This window comes from Arachis ipaensis, chromosome B06 (assembly GCF_000816755.2).
Source record: "Arachis ipaensis cultivar K30076 chromosome B06, Araip1.1, whole genome shotgun sequence".
NCBI lineage: Eukaryota > Viridiplantae > Streptophyta > Magnoliopsida > Fabales > Fabaceae > Arachis > Arachis ipaensis.
The window spans coordinates 111,555,119-111,569,917 of NC_029790.2; the positions used below are offsets into that span (position 1 = coordinate 111,555,119).

At 34.9% G+C, this 14,799-nt stretch overlaps 1 protein-coding gene and 1 long non-coding RNA gene across 3 annotated transcripts in view; one reads left to right on the forward strand and one right to left on the reverse strand.

The window, feature by feature from the left end:
- The window catches only part of LOC110264123, an 11,785-nt gene extending 9,427 nt beyond the window's left edge, over window positions 1–2,358 (reverse strand). The window contains exon 1 of the long non-coding RNA XR_002349854.1: window positions 2,347–2,358. This is a non-coding gene — a long non-coding RNA (uncharacterized LOC110264123). The remainder of the gene's footprint in view (window positions 1–2,346) is intronic.
- On the forward strand, window positions 8,722–10,798 carry LOC107604972 (two-on-two hemoglobin-3). Of its 2 annotated transcripts, XM_016306701.2 has the most exons (4): window positions 8,726–8,939; window positions 9,013–9,143; window positions 9,874–10,018; window positions 10,103–10,798. In XM_016306701.2, exons 1-4 carry the CDS (start codon window positions 8,803–8,805, stop codon window positions 10,185–10,187), a joined length of 498 nt encoding a protein of 165 aa, XP_016162187.1. In that variant the 5' UTR covers window positions 8,726–8,802; the 3' UTR covers window positions 10,188–10,798. The 2 variants fall into 2 exon arrangements, with proteins under 2 accessions (XP_016162186.1, XP_016162187.1); XM_016306700.2 differs by having other exon boundaries at window positions 8,722–8,939; window positions 9,874–10,798.

Here is a 14,799-nt window from a genome sequence, read left to right on the forward strand (position 1 = left end):
CTATCAAAAATATTTTAAATTTAATATTATGAAGAAAAAATAAAAAAATTTATATAAGGAATAATTTGATTAATTTTTAAAATTTTAGGGATAAAAATGACTTACGTCTGGACTTCTAGGGACTATTTTTATTATAAATAACTTTTTTTACATGTGAAGTGACACGTGGCGTGCTAGGTGTCATTGATCTGACACGTCAACCAATCATCTTGTGACACGTGGTATTAATCTACCATGTCATCATCTAACAAATGGAATGACTAATTTAACTTACGTTTTATCTTTCAAGGACTAATTTAACTAAAAAATCTTTTGAGAATTAATTTGAAGAATGGGTGATCTTTCAGGATGAATTTGACTATTAACCCGTGAAAGTATTGAACAAAATAAGAGGGAAACAAATAAGATCTGACCACATCTCAATCAATGTCGGTAATGATGATGCTGAACAAAAAAACTAATAGAAACACAATAGAGTGGATACAAATCTCCCATAGTAGCTGCAGCAAGAACTTCTTTTGTCTTAGTTCCTAAATTATTCTAAAATTACAAAAGGCAGGACATCAAAAACCAAAAGAAAAAAATGAACAGTTCATGCTGCATTTTTTAGAAATCTCATTTGCTTTTATATGTTTGATGCAAATTGAATATAAAAGAGAAAAAGATTAAAACTTTTTGACAAATTGCAAATAAAATTCTGGCAACAACAATGAGATTCTAGATTTTCTGCCTCAGTAGCTCCACACCAGACAAATACAACTATGCACAACAACAACAACAATTACAACAACATTTTAAATCTTGCCAAAATTAGAACATATACACCAGATCAAATAATAAGGAACACACATAACTCATCATCGCAAACCATTATGAATCTGTGATTGAAAAGAATTATGAATCTATGATTGAAAGCCTCTGCACAAACTCAGTACTTTCCAGCGATCTCGGCTTTCATAGTCTCACTGCATGTGCTCTTTATGGCTGTCATTCAGTACTTTCTAGCGATCTGCTTTCTTTCGCCGCTTCCTTCTCCGTATCCATCACCACAGCATCGATAACCACCATGAACTCTACCGCACCCACTATGACCACCACCGCCGTACCATCATCCACAACCATAGCGGTCGCCACCTCATCCACCGCCGTAACCCTAGCTCCACCATTGGCGTTGCCTTTACCATAACGACGTCCCCTGGAGGTTGGAGCCACGAGTCACAGTGACATCCTCTGTTTTGGTGCGTACACAAACTCTATAATCTCCACCTTCAACTCTGATTAGAAACAATAAGAATAAGAAGAAGATACAAAAATAAAATCAATAAACGGAGGAGAAAAAAAGAAGAAGAACTAAAGATGAAGAAAAAGAACCAAAAAAAAGAGAAAAAAAAAGAAACAAAGAACGGAGAGAGAACATAAATGATGAGAATCATTTTCTTTTTTAATTTTGATCTTGAATTCAAAATTTAAAATTTGAAATTTTAGAAAAATGCATACGCGTAAAGTAAGCTGAAAAAGATGATAAAAAAAAGATATGATCATGAAAATGGTGGTGTAATAAACTTAGTATAAACGTATGTGTGATATAAACGAAGGCATTCAAATTTTGATCATAATTTTGATCATGAAAATTATGATAACTTAATAAGGGTCATGATGACCGAAGGCATTCAAATTTTAGTAAATGAAAACATGTGGCTCCATTTTTTCTATATTATAAACGTATGTGTGATATTCAATGATATTTTAGTGGTATTGTATTTTACTCTATTATGGGCTTGCTTCAATTTTTTAAAAGGAACAAAACATCATCAATGTTTTCTGGGTGGGTGAGTTTTTTTTTAATTAAAAAAAAAAAGTAAAACGGTGTCGACAGATTGCATAAATTTTTTTATAATTTAGCATGGACAAAACGTCAGCGACGTATTGTATATTTTTTTTTAATTTTACTATGGGCAAAACGTCAGCAATGTATCATATATTTATTTTCTTTAATTGACGCAAAGGAAAACGTTAGTGACGTTTTGATTGAAGACATGTTTTTAAGTTATTTTTTGGTTAAAATGCCGTTGACGTATTGAAGAAAAAGTAAAAACGTGAATGACGTTTTGTGAAAGCGTCAGTGACGTTTTGTGCTATGAGGAATAAAAAATATAAAATTAATTATAAAAGAAGTTTTGGATTGTGCTAAAACGCAAAAATGGAGTATGAGAGTAAAGTTGTACATAGAAATGGAGTAATGAGAGCTTTGTTCTACAAAATGTTCTCAATTTGAGAGAGAAAAAATTCCGTGAGTGAGTGTGATAAGTGTATAAAATAGAGGGTTATATTAGTTTAAAAATATACTACAATGGTCAGATTTTATCTCATACACATGAAGGCATGAGTTTTTATGTGAGAATCCATGTGTTATTGTTGTTCCTCTTTCAATAACATATGAAGGACGTAAGAGTATACTTACTCAAAGTATAGATTATCAAGGGCAAAAGAGAGTCTTAAATATTCTGTACAGGCAGCCTGTGCTAGTATTTGGTGGTTTTGGCCAATTTCAAATAATGCATGTGATTGATGAAGCTAGTATGCAAAGAATATTTTTTACCTATCATCAAACTAGAGCACAGGCCTCACTTATCGAGTTGTATGTTGAGTTTCGAAGAAACCGATGATGTTGATTTTTCAGAACCCAACGTAGACTTTGGTGGGTTATAATACTGAAAGGGATGAAGAGTTTGAAAGTAATTATGAAGTTGTTGGTCCAACTTAAGATATAGAGGAAGATGAGATAATGGTTGAAGGAGATGTGGCTGATGTTGCAAATGCACTAACTGGACAACGTCCATCTGGAGAGCCATCTTTTATGCATGCTTTGAATCTTGATGCCATGCATGCACCGAAATTTTCTTAATACGTCAATACAGGTAACTTTGTTGTTGTTGTTGTTGTTCACTTTTTTAATATTAGTAATATTATTATTTGTTTTGTTTTTATATTAGTATTTTCTTTATTTTTATATTGTTATTACTATTTATTGTTGTCATTATTATTATTAATAATAGAATATTATTTAGATTTATTTTTGTTTTATTATTGGTGTAGCCCCAACTGTTGTAGCTGACGGTGAATCCGCCGTTGGAATGGAGTTTAACTCTAGAGAGGCTGTTATTGCATCAATTAAAGAGTATACCATTCGAAGAGAAGTTGATTACAGGGTATATGAATAAAAACCAACAACATTCTATGCTAAATGCGTACAGTACGGAACAAACTGTGATTGGCTTATCAAAGTTAGTCTTATGAAAAGACAGTATTGTTGGGTGATAAGGAGGTACAATGGTAGTCACACGTGCACCAGAAGTACCATATCTCAAGATCATGCTAAACTGGACTCTGATACAATTACAGAAGCGATAAATCCATTAGTTGAAGCTGACCCATCCATAAAGGTGAAATCTGTCATTGCTGAAGTGCAATTGAAGTTCAATTACATGATAAGTTATCGCAAAACATGGTTGGCCAAGTAAAAGGCAGTTGAAAAAATATTTGGTCGGTGGGAATCTTCATAAGAAGCTTTGCCCACATGGTTTGAAGCAATGGTTGCAAAAGAACCATCAACAGCTGTTGAGTACAAAACTGCATATGGCTATTGAAGGGATGAGTTAATTGAAGATCTCTGAATTCTGACACGAGTCTTCTGGACTTTCTACCCGTGCATTAAAGCATTCAGAAGTGACAAGCCAGTGGTCTAGATTGACGGCACACATTTGTATAAAAAGTATAAAGGAGCTCTTTTAATTGCAGTATCACAAGATGGCAATGAAAATATCATGCCTATTACATTTGCCCTAGTCAAAGGTGAGACTGCCGATGCCTGACACTTTTTTGTTAGCCATTTGCGAACGCATGTAGTTAATCGGGATGGTGTTGCCCTTATCTCTGATCGACACGAGTCAATTATCTCAGCTGTAGATCGTAGTAATGGAGTATGGGAATATCCAAGAGCTATTCACATGTTTTGCATCCGACACATAGCGTCCAACTTTTTGAGGAGTTTCAAGGCACCACTCAATTTTCAACATTGGCTATTCTAGAACAATGCGTAAATTTAATACGCATTACCAGAGATTATGTGAGCGGAGGGAGGCTTAGAAGCAGTGGCTAGACCGAATCCCTCGACAGCAGTATGCCTTGGCATATGATGGTGGACATCGTTGGGGCCATATGACAACTAACCTAGTTTAGTGCATTAATGGAGTATTGAAAGGGGAACACAATCTTTGGGTCACGGCCCTTGTTAAAAAGGCAACTTTTTACAGGATAAATGCGTTGTTCACAAGGAAGAGAGTTGAGGCTGAGGCTCGTATAAGTGCAGAACAACTATTCTCTGAATATGCAACTCAAAAAATTCTGTCAAATCAGTGTTTAGCGAGGAACATCCAAGTTACCTTATTTGATAGGCAGAACGAGGTATTTGAAGTGCATGAGATGTCTAGTGGTTTGGAGTTTGCAATAAACTTGCACCTTCAGCATTGTGATTGTGGTGAGTTTCAGGTGGAACGAATTCCGTGTCGCCATGTATTTACCTGCTGTACAAACCAACACCTGGATTGAAAACACTATGTACACCAGGTTTACATGATGGGAGAGATCCGAAAGGTATTCAAAACCCGATTCAGGCCACTAGAAAACCTAACAACGTGGCATGTGCATCAAGGACCAAGACTAGTACCCAATCTCCACCTCAAGCGAGTGGCCAAAGGTCGTCCTAAGAAAACTCATTTCTTGAATAAGATGGATATTCGTAATCTACGTGGTCCTAGACGTTGTAGGCTTTGTGGCGGTGAGGGTCTTAGCCGAATAATTAAAATATTTTTCTAAAAAATATTTGAAATGAATAAAAATTTATTATAAATATATCTATAAAAAAAAGACCAAACATTAATAATAATCCATTATTAATACATAAATAATCTTGTTTTAGAAGATAGTTATTTTAAATAACACTAACCTAACTCTAACACTAACACTGAGTCACTAACAATAATTAATTTACTAAAACTAACCCTAACACTAACTAACACCTATACTAACGCCAGTACTATTACTAACAATTAATTAACTTACTATTAATTAATAATAAAATAACCTAAAAAAATTACAAAACCTTATCCTCTAAAAATTTTGTGTCACATTTTAAGTTAAAAAAAAAAAAAGCAATAACTAAAACATACAAATATTTACTTGAATGGCTTTGGTTTAGTTGTGGTGACTGGTTAGTATGGATGTTGCTGTTTTGTTTGTTTTTAGTGGATTTATTTATTTTTGGTGGGGTAAGAATGACAATGATAGAAGAGAGCTATTTTGTAGATCTAGGAAGACTAGAAAAAAAAATAAGAAAGAGAATATAGTTACTAAGGTGAATTAATTTCACGCTGAAAAGAGAGAGCCCGTCAACCACGTGTTAACCATACACAGAAAACGTCATTGACGGTTTTGTGCAAAATGTCGCTTACATTTTGTGTAAAACATCGCCGACGTTTTGTTGAAGAAGATAGTGACGTAGATGGAAAAAAGGCAGTGACGTTTTTCTGTAGTCATCAGAGATCCCACAACAATGTTAAACACAAATTTTTCAACATTTTGGTGGATTACACCAATTTGGGTTCAATATTAAAAATAAAAAACTCAAAACATGTGATAGATATCGATAATGAACCTAATAAAATCACACGTAAGAATTTTATAATGGGAATAATTTTTTTTCAAAGGATGTTACAGGATACATTTCCACTTTTGACAATAAAAAATTTTTCAAATTCAAATTTTTTTTGCTACACCGTGGACGCTAGTATTATTAGAAAGAGGAGCACGGATTTGGTACGCTTAATATATTTGCGCATCGAAACGCCAAAAAGTTGTTTAGCGCACCGGTCAGCCAGGCAGGCGCAAAATAAAAATGTTCATTTTAGTGGAGTCTTCTTTACAATTACTTAGAAAATAGAGGGGTTATTTATTAATTTTTTAAATGAATATATTTAGTTTAGTTGTAAAATTAGTTGGACCATTAGTTAACCATTATTGCCGCCTCCCTCCTCCTCTTGGTTCTCTTCCTCTTCTTCCCCCACCGTCGCAAGCCGCCCCTTTTATTATCTTCATCGCCAACAACTCAAACCTTTCCACTGCCTCTCCTACTGGCTCCTTCGTTGCGCTACCAACTCCTTCTCCTCCCCACTCAGACATAGTGACTTCGGCATTGTCTTCTCCGGCACGTCCGAAGTCCACTGCCTACACTCCTTGGTTTCGTCTTAACAACCTTCTGCCGCGAAAGGTTAGTGTTCCTCGAGCTGACGTAACTGATAGGACTAGTATTCCTTGATCCACCACCACACCTTGGAGGGGAAGCTTGCTTATAGCATCTCCCGTCTCTATAAAAACCTCCATTTTCTACTAATTGACCACTATACTCACCAGAACCTGCTTCAGAAGAATGCTCAATACAATCCATATTACTCCAATTTCTTAAAATTCCTAAAAATTTCAATACCCCAAATCAAACAAGATTCCAGATTCAGATTACTGTTCCAGCATCACAATGACTAAAGCAATTTCAGTAATAACCATAAAATGCGTTGCGTTATTCAACTCTTCGACGAACATCACTAAACAAAAAAGAATGTGGTGGGCCATCACAATAGGAACCAACCGAAATGCCTCTCCCCACTCTTCCTGTAGCAAATGGGCAGATTCCATTCGTTATAATCATTTTATTAACTATATAGTAATATTCTCTAGAAAATTAGTTTTTTTAGACTAATTCTATTTATTATAGTTAAACGATACAGAAAATAATTTTATTAATTATAATAAAATATCATGTGAAAATAATAATTTTTTAGAATAATTTTATAAGTTATAGTAACATAATTTAAGAAATTAATTATTGTTTTTATTAATTATTTAGGATTTATAATTTAGAGTTTAGGTTTTAAGGTTTCTTTTTTTTTTCTTTTTTTTATCTTTGATATGCGTCAAGAACCTTAGAATTTACTACATATTAATTTCCCATATTATATTATCGTGATTAATAAAATTACTTTAAAATTTTACTAATTTCTCATATTATATTACTATAATTAATAAAAAAGAACTAATTTCTTAAATCAAATTATTGTGACCCATAAAATTATTTTAAAAAATTACTAATTTCACATAGCATCTTACTATATAATGAATCTCTAAAAGTTACAAATTTAGGATTTAACATTTAGGATTTAAGATTTAATATTTTAAAATTTTTTTCCTTCTTATCCTTGATATACGTGCATTCTTTCATTTGAGCATTAGAACTTACTACATATATTTTTATTATGAAAAAGTATAGGTAGACAATGAAAATACTAAATAATGTGAACAATGGATATATCTGATGTTTAATTTAATAGGTGTGCAGATGGTTATCCTAATATTAAGATTTAGATGGGATAATTTGGGGGTGTAGTGTGTTTTTACTTTATTGGGCTCATTTTAGAACCTATTGACAAAAACCATTGTCTATCTAGTAAAGTATTTTTATCATTTTCGATTTATTCCCCAAATCAGCGATAACACCTATCAATTTAATAAAATTAATAAAAAAAAATTAATTTTCTAAATTATATTACTCTAACCTATAAAATTATTCTAAATGGGTATTGCCTGGAAATAGATCCTCTCCATTTTTTTTTGTCACTGGAGAGAATACAGTGTAATCTCCCACCTTCAATTCTTTAAGTGGGACCAGAAATAAATGAGAGAGAGAATGCAATGAAGGGTGAGATCTTCCATTGGATACCATCCAGTTTTTATTCCACTGGAGAGGATCCACTCCCGGTATTGCCTGAATAGATGCAACCAAGTCCAACCCAACTATGTGCTAATATGATCCGACCTGAAACATCTTTTGCCTCTCCTTGGCCAGTCTCTCGTCCACCATCTCCTTGCCGTTTGATCCTTCGCCGCTAATTCTCTCAGACAAAACTAAACATCTATCCAAACCAAACCACTAGTATTTGTCATTCATGTTCCGACTATGATAGTAACAGACTAAAGTGATAAATTTTTCAATTTTATCGAGGCAGATGCGCGTCTAGTGACTGTACAAATTCTTGACCGGCGATTCTATATAGAGTAACTTCCTGTAACTCGAACTGCATAAAAGTCACGAAGGTGAGTGATAGCAACAGACAGTACACGAAAAATCTATTTTCTCAGCCCAACTTCATCGTTCTTTAGTTTAACATAAAACAAAATAATTATCTCTAATTAATTTAAACTTACAAAATCATAAATTTTTACTATATTAAATTATTAACCCAAATAGATATTAGATCTATAATAATAATCATCAAAAAATTAAAATTTTTAAAGTGATTCCTATGATATAAAACCTATAAAGAGTATTTATTAGCCAATTAAAAGAGACAAATACCAGGATAATCTCCACCGTTAAATTAAAAAATAAAAAAATCCAACGACTCTTCTTATTTAGCTCTCTGGCAGCCAAAATTAAATGCTAGGCACACTGATCAGCCAAACACGCACGGTGCATGGAATCCGTGCCCTAGAAAGAGAGTGAGTCAGACGAACACATTGTTACCTCACTATTGCAAAACAAGCCGCGCCCACAGTTTGAGTACTAACCTCAACTTAAATTTTAAGTAAATAAATAAAACAAAAAATAGCGTGGAATCCACGCGAACTCTGCGAGCCTTATATATATTGCAGATTTGCAGTAACAGCAAGCTACGCATAACAAACACTAACACGATGCAGAGTCTGCAACAGAAAGCGGCGGAATGGAGCGGAGTGGCAACGGACGACGCTTTCGCCATCGACGAAACCAATCTGTTTCAGAAACTCGGCCTTCAAACATTCATTAACCTCTCCACCAATTTCTATACCAGGTACTTACTTACTTAATGCTCACTGCTTCTTTCTTTCATTTCAAATGTAATGTTGGTTTGACTTGGGAGATAGGGTTTATGATGACGAGGAAGAATGGTTTCGTTCAATCTTCGCGAATTCTAAGAAAGAAGACGCTATTCAAAACCAATACGAATTTTTCGTCCAAAGAATGGGAGGCCCTGCTCTCTATTCTCAGAGACGAGGTACTCTTCTTCCACAATAGGGGAAAATGCTCCACGAGAATATGTGTGATTATGTAATATTTTCAAGTAATCTTATACGTGATGACTTTTATGGAGAGAAAGGATTAGTTATCTTTATGAAAGATTTGATAGATCCCTAAATTTGAAAGTGAAAGAGAAAATCTCAGTACCAGTAATTTTATTTTTATTTAGAGTAGAGTGACAGTTAAATCTTTGAAGATAGCAACTGGAAATAATGCAAAACAAAAACAGAATTGTTGATGTATTTTGTTATTTACATTAGTATATTGAAAACGATTTAGTTTTTGGATAGTAAAATATTTATTATCTTTTAAAATTTTCATGTACTTTTCTATTTATTACAAATTCTATCAAAATAAGTGAAATTTTGCTTCAAAAGTTATTACTATTTTTCATAGACAAATATAAATTGATAAAAAGACATCATGAATTTACTGTTTGTTATCTTTGAGGATTAAATTAGTACTTTTTTTTTCTCTTTAAGTATTAATTAGTCCAAAGTCAAAATCTTCAAGACCTAATTGTCACTTTATTCTTTTATTTATATTGGCCATTGATTTTAGCAGTATATGCACTCTACTAGTACATTTGGGTCTTTTTCTTAACATCATCTTAAAATTATAAAAATATGTGTAGTTTAATCAACAAAAGTTTTCTCTCTCGAGTGCAACTAGCTACCATATAAGCTTCTTTCTTGATGTATTGCCAGGGCATCCTGCTCTAATTGGTCGACATCGACCGTTCCCGGTCACGCACCAAGCTGCAGAGAGGTGGTTGCATCACATGCAACAAGCATTGGACACAACTACAGATATAGATGATGACTCAAAGATTAAAATGATGAACTTTTTCAGGTTTATTTTCTGTCACACAGTGCAACTTCATATATATAGATGCTTGTTCAGATCCTATTTTGGTTTCCTTGTTATTTTTTTTAGGCACACTGCATATTTTCTGGTTGCTGGAGATGAACTGAAGAATCAAAACCAGCAAGTGCCATGCAAGCATGCAGCAGGAAGATAACATTAACATTCACCATAATCTTATTTTCATTGCATATTTGGAGATCAGCTAAGGAATCAATCATACCAATACCAATGGCCATGCAAGCGTGAACCTGGATCAGAAGGTAGAGCATCCATGTGTAAAGATTTAACATTTTTATCACAATAGGATGTTCAAAAGAATGAAATGGTCATTCTCTTTGGAATATTAAAAATGCTCTTAATATTATGTATATTTTTAAGCACCATTTATAAATGTTATCCATGAATAAGGCACTTCTCAGTTCTAACATTTAGATGTGGTTTAACTTTAGGGTTTTCCTGCTTGTTTGTTTGCAATTTACAGCAACTAGATCGATGTCAGATTCATTCTTATAAATCTATAAATTTATAAATTTTGATTTATCAGTGTTAATTTTTAAGTCTTCACACACGGTTTAGTTAAATTTAAGCATATAGCACACACATAAGATCTTGAACATTTTGTGGCCAAAGTTGGAAAAGTTGCTATGATTGTAATGAATTGCAGGGGAAGGCATGTAAATATGTAATGCAAGAATGAAAATTGATACATTTGTGGTGGCAATTAAAGTGGGAAATGACGGTATTTGATGCTATTTGCCCACTTTATCTTCAACACGCATACCAAATTTGATGTAACCTAACTTTGATTTATGCCTTATAATAGTAAAAAAGGAAAAATGGATTGATGATGCCCTAAATGGCAATTAGTAAGGCTGGTTTCTTTTATGAAAACTCTAGGGGTCAGCAGTTTTGTTGAATTTTGGCCAGCATGTAATCAGTAGAGAAAGATGAGTCATTAGATGAAATCTTACACCAATCTCACACCATTAGATCATCATTGATGGTTATTTGATGGCTACCAATCACAAAAGTTGCTGGCTCCCTAGCATTGCTCTTCTTTTATATATATATAAAAAAAAATTCAACAAAACAAGGTGAACATGGAAAGAAATAGAAAATTAGACTGCAGAAAATATACAACAAAAAGCATATGATTACTATTCCTACATTATCTTTAATATGGTGATCAATAACTATTGGAATCAAGCATCATGCTACTATTATTTACTATGGTAAAGTATTAAATTGATCTCTTATGTTTGGATGTATTTCTGTTTTAATTCTTAAAGTTTAAAGTTTTTTTTTTCAAAGATAAATATTATTTTATTAATATAAAATAAAAGTGTTTCCATAAGGAAGTACAAAAGAATTGGGTATTCCCATTTATCACCAGCTGTGACTGAAAGACTAAGAGCTTAAAGAAGAGTAGAAGTAAGAGTAAAGAAAAAGTAGCATCTATCAGGTATGGTTCACGAGTTCACGCACTAAATTGCTGGCTTCTTTCACTATCTCTGGTGCTGGGCTTATTACCTTCTCAAAAACACACCAATTCCTCGCTTTCCAAGTGCTCCAACACAGCGCCGCTATGAGGAGGGTCTTTTGTCTACCGTCGAATTGAGCCGCTGCCCAGGATAAGACTCGTTGCCACCAATTGAAAAAAGTTTCTTCTTCTCTCATCCATAGGTCAGGGGTTATTAAGCTTAGGCTCCATATTATTGAAGATAGGGGGCATTGAAACAAAGCATGAGAAATTGATTCAGCCTTCAACATGCATCTTGGACAAGTGGCAAGAGTGGATGCGAACCGGCTGTGAACTTGTTGCAACACTGGAAGCTTTTCATGAAGACTTTTCCATAGAAAAATCTTAATTTTATGTGGTAATTTCAACTCCCAAATGCTATTCCAGACTCTGTTGTGTATGTTCTGGGGCCTCAATGAAGTAGGAGAATGAAAGAATCCATAAGCAATTTTGTATCCTGACCCAACTTCATATATACCAGATTTTGTCCAGCACCAATTAACTTCATCCTCCTCCTCTGTTGGTTTGATTGAAAAAATTTTATTGCATATATCAACTGAAAAAATCGACTCAATCAGATTTTTATTCCAACTTCTATCAGGATTTAGTAACGCACTAACGTAATACACTTGCATATTTGGCGGGATTGTGAGTGCATTTTGAGGGACATTAAGGGGCACTGGTGGTGGGAGCCAGAGGTCATGGAAGATGCGAACATTAGTGCCAGAGCCTATTTTCCATAACAAGCCTTTCTCGATCACCTTGCGCCCTTCAAGAACACTTCTCCAACCCCACGACGGTACGCTACCTATCTCTGCATGTAGGAAATCTGTATTTCTGAAATATTTAGCTTTGAGCATTCTTGATATAGTAGAATTAGGGTATTTCATTAGACGCCAACATTGCTTGCCCAATAAAGCCAAATTTTGCGCCCTTAGATCCTTGATCCCCAGCCCTCCATCTTTCTTTGGTCTCGTCATTGTGTCTCATTTAATCCAAACCATTCTTCGTTCTGCGCCTTTTTGACCCCACCAAAATTGCAAGAGCATGCTATGAATCTCAGTCAACAGCGTGTCCGGGAGCTTGAAACAAGAGAGTGTATAAATAGGAATCGCCTCCCCCACCGCTCTCAATAGCGTAGTATTTAAACCGCCTTTTACTTTGCCAGGATTGAGGTTCGGTTTCCATCAAAATTGGAGCATGATCCGAGCTGACTCTGTGAGCCTGTGCACCACTGCATTCGGAAACTTCAACTTCCATTCCATCCCAACTAAATAGCGGTCAAGCCTCTCCTTCACCAAATCCTCTCCTTGTCTTCGATTTGTCCACGTGAAAGGGTGCCCCACCATTCCAATATCCACCAATTCGTTACTGTCAATAAAATTAGTGAATGTTGCAATGGTGGTTGCTGATTTTTGGCCTCCACCCTCCTTTTCCGCTTGGCTTGTTATAGCATTAAAATCGCCTGCTATTACCACTTTTCCTTCCATGTGTTGGCTCATTGTTATAAGCTCCTCAAACTGTAAGGATCGAATTTGTTCTGAACAACTCAAATGGACACCAATGAACGCCCATACCTCACTGCTTCCGACTTCCTTAATTTCGGCTGCCACAAAGAATTCTCCACTGCTAATAATTTGAACATTGATGCTGTCCTTCCAAGTTAGCACAAGTCCTCCTGCCACTCCTGCCGAGTTAACAATATGCCAGTTTTCGTAGCCGCATACCCGAAGTTTTGCTTCCACCTGTCGAGATTGGTTCTTTGTTTCACTTATAAACACAATCTCGGGGGAGTGGGATTTACAGATCCCTTTTAAGGTGTGAATTGTCAGGGGTCTCCCCAAACCCCGACAATTCCAAACTATAGTTCTCATGGTGCCTTGGGTGCCATTTGTAGGCTGGCACCCTCCACCATCTGTTCAACTGCATTTTCATCCTCTGTTCTTGCTTTCTTTGTAGTTACTTCAGCTATACCACTCATCAACCTTTTTTTGGGTTCACTTTTAGTATCTGACTCTGCAGCACCTTGTCTTGCTAACCTTTTCCACTTCCTACCTTTTTCTGTGGTGAGACACTCCCCGATAGCGAATTGCATAAGCTGCCCTTCATCCTCCTTGGTATTGGACTGACCAGCTATGATAACCTCCATGCATTCTGTTCTAGAGTTGGCTGATTGAGGTGACTCAGGTGCTGCCCTGTTACTAGTGTCTTGTGGTTTCAAACTTTGTTTCCCTTCTTGCATTGACATCCCTGCAAATTCTTCCAATAAGCAGTTTAAGACCGGTTTTTTCTTACGTTGAGTGGCCTTATTCTGATTTTGGGTTGAGTTGTTGAATGTTCTTTCTCCTTCAGAGTAGATTCGCATCCCCACTTGGCTAGCTTTAACCCATTCGCCAATGTCATCCTCTTTTACCATATCACTCTCTGTGTCCTTCAGCAGATCATGGCAGTTTTTCACCTCGTGCCCCAATTTTGCGCAATAGGTACAGAACTTTCCAAGTCTCTCATAGCGCAGTGCCACTTCTACCTCCTTTTTATTAGGTCCTGCCACTATTAACTGATCTCTCACTTGCCTGGCAGCATCGATATTGATTTTGGCTTTCACAATCCTAGTTTCTCTGCCTCGCATCTGAAATTTACCTACCTCCAACACTGTGCCCAGATTCTCTCCCAATTTACGTCCAACTTCGAGGGTTTTAAACGATTCTGGCAAACCCCAAAATTGAACCCAAACTGGAATTATTTGAATCTAAAAAAATTTCATTTAATTTCAATGTAGTTCTAATCTGAGATCAAAGTTAAATAATTAACAGAATATTCTACTTGACAGCATTGCAAGAACAAGATATATAAGCTCCAATGGTACAAAATTAATAATAGATATATCAATACATTTATTTATTATTCTCCTTAATTATATAGAAAATATTTCATTTAAATTGTAAAGAGAATGATAAATAAATGTATTGATGCATTTATTGTTAATTTTGTATCTTTGGAGCTTGTACTTATTTTTGACATTTCGTTAATTATTTAACTTTGACCTCATGGTGGAACTATATTAAAACTAAATAAAAAATTTTTAGATTCAAATAGGACACTTTAAATCTTAAGAATAAAAACAGAATTACACTAAAAATAAAATTAATTTAGTACTTTACCCTATTTTCTATTACTTTTGAACTGCCTTCTTGTCAATAATTTCGGTCACTTACGGTGTTTTATTGTGAAAGATGCTTCCATGCTT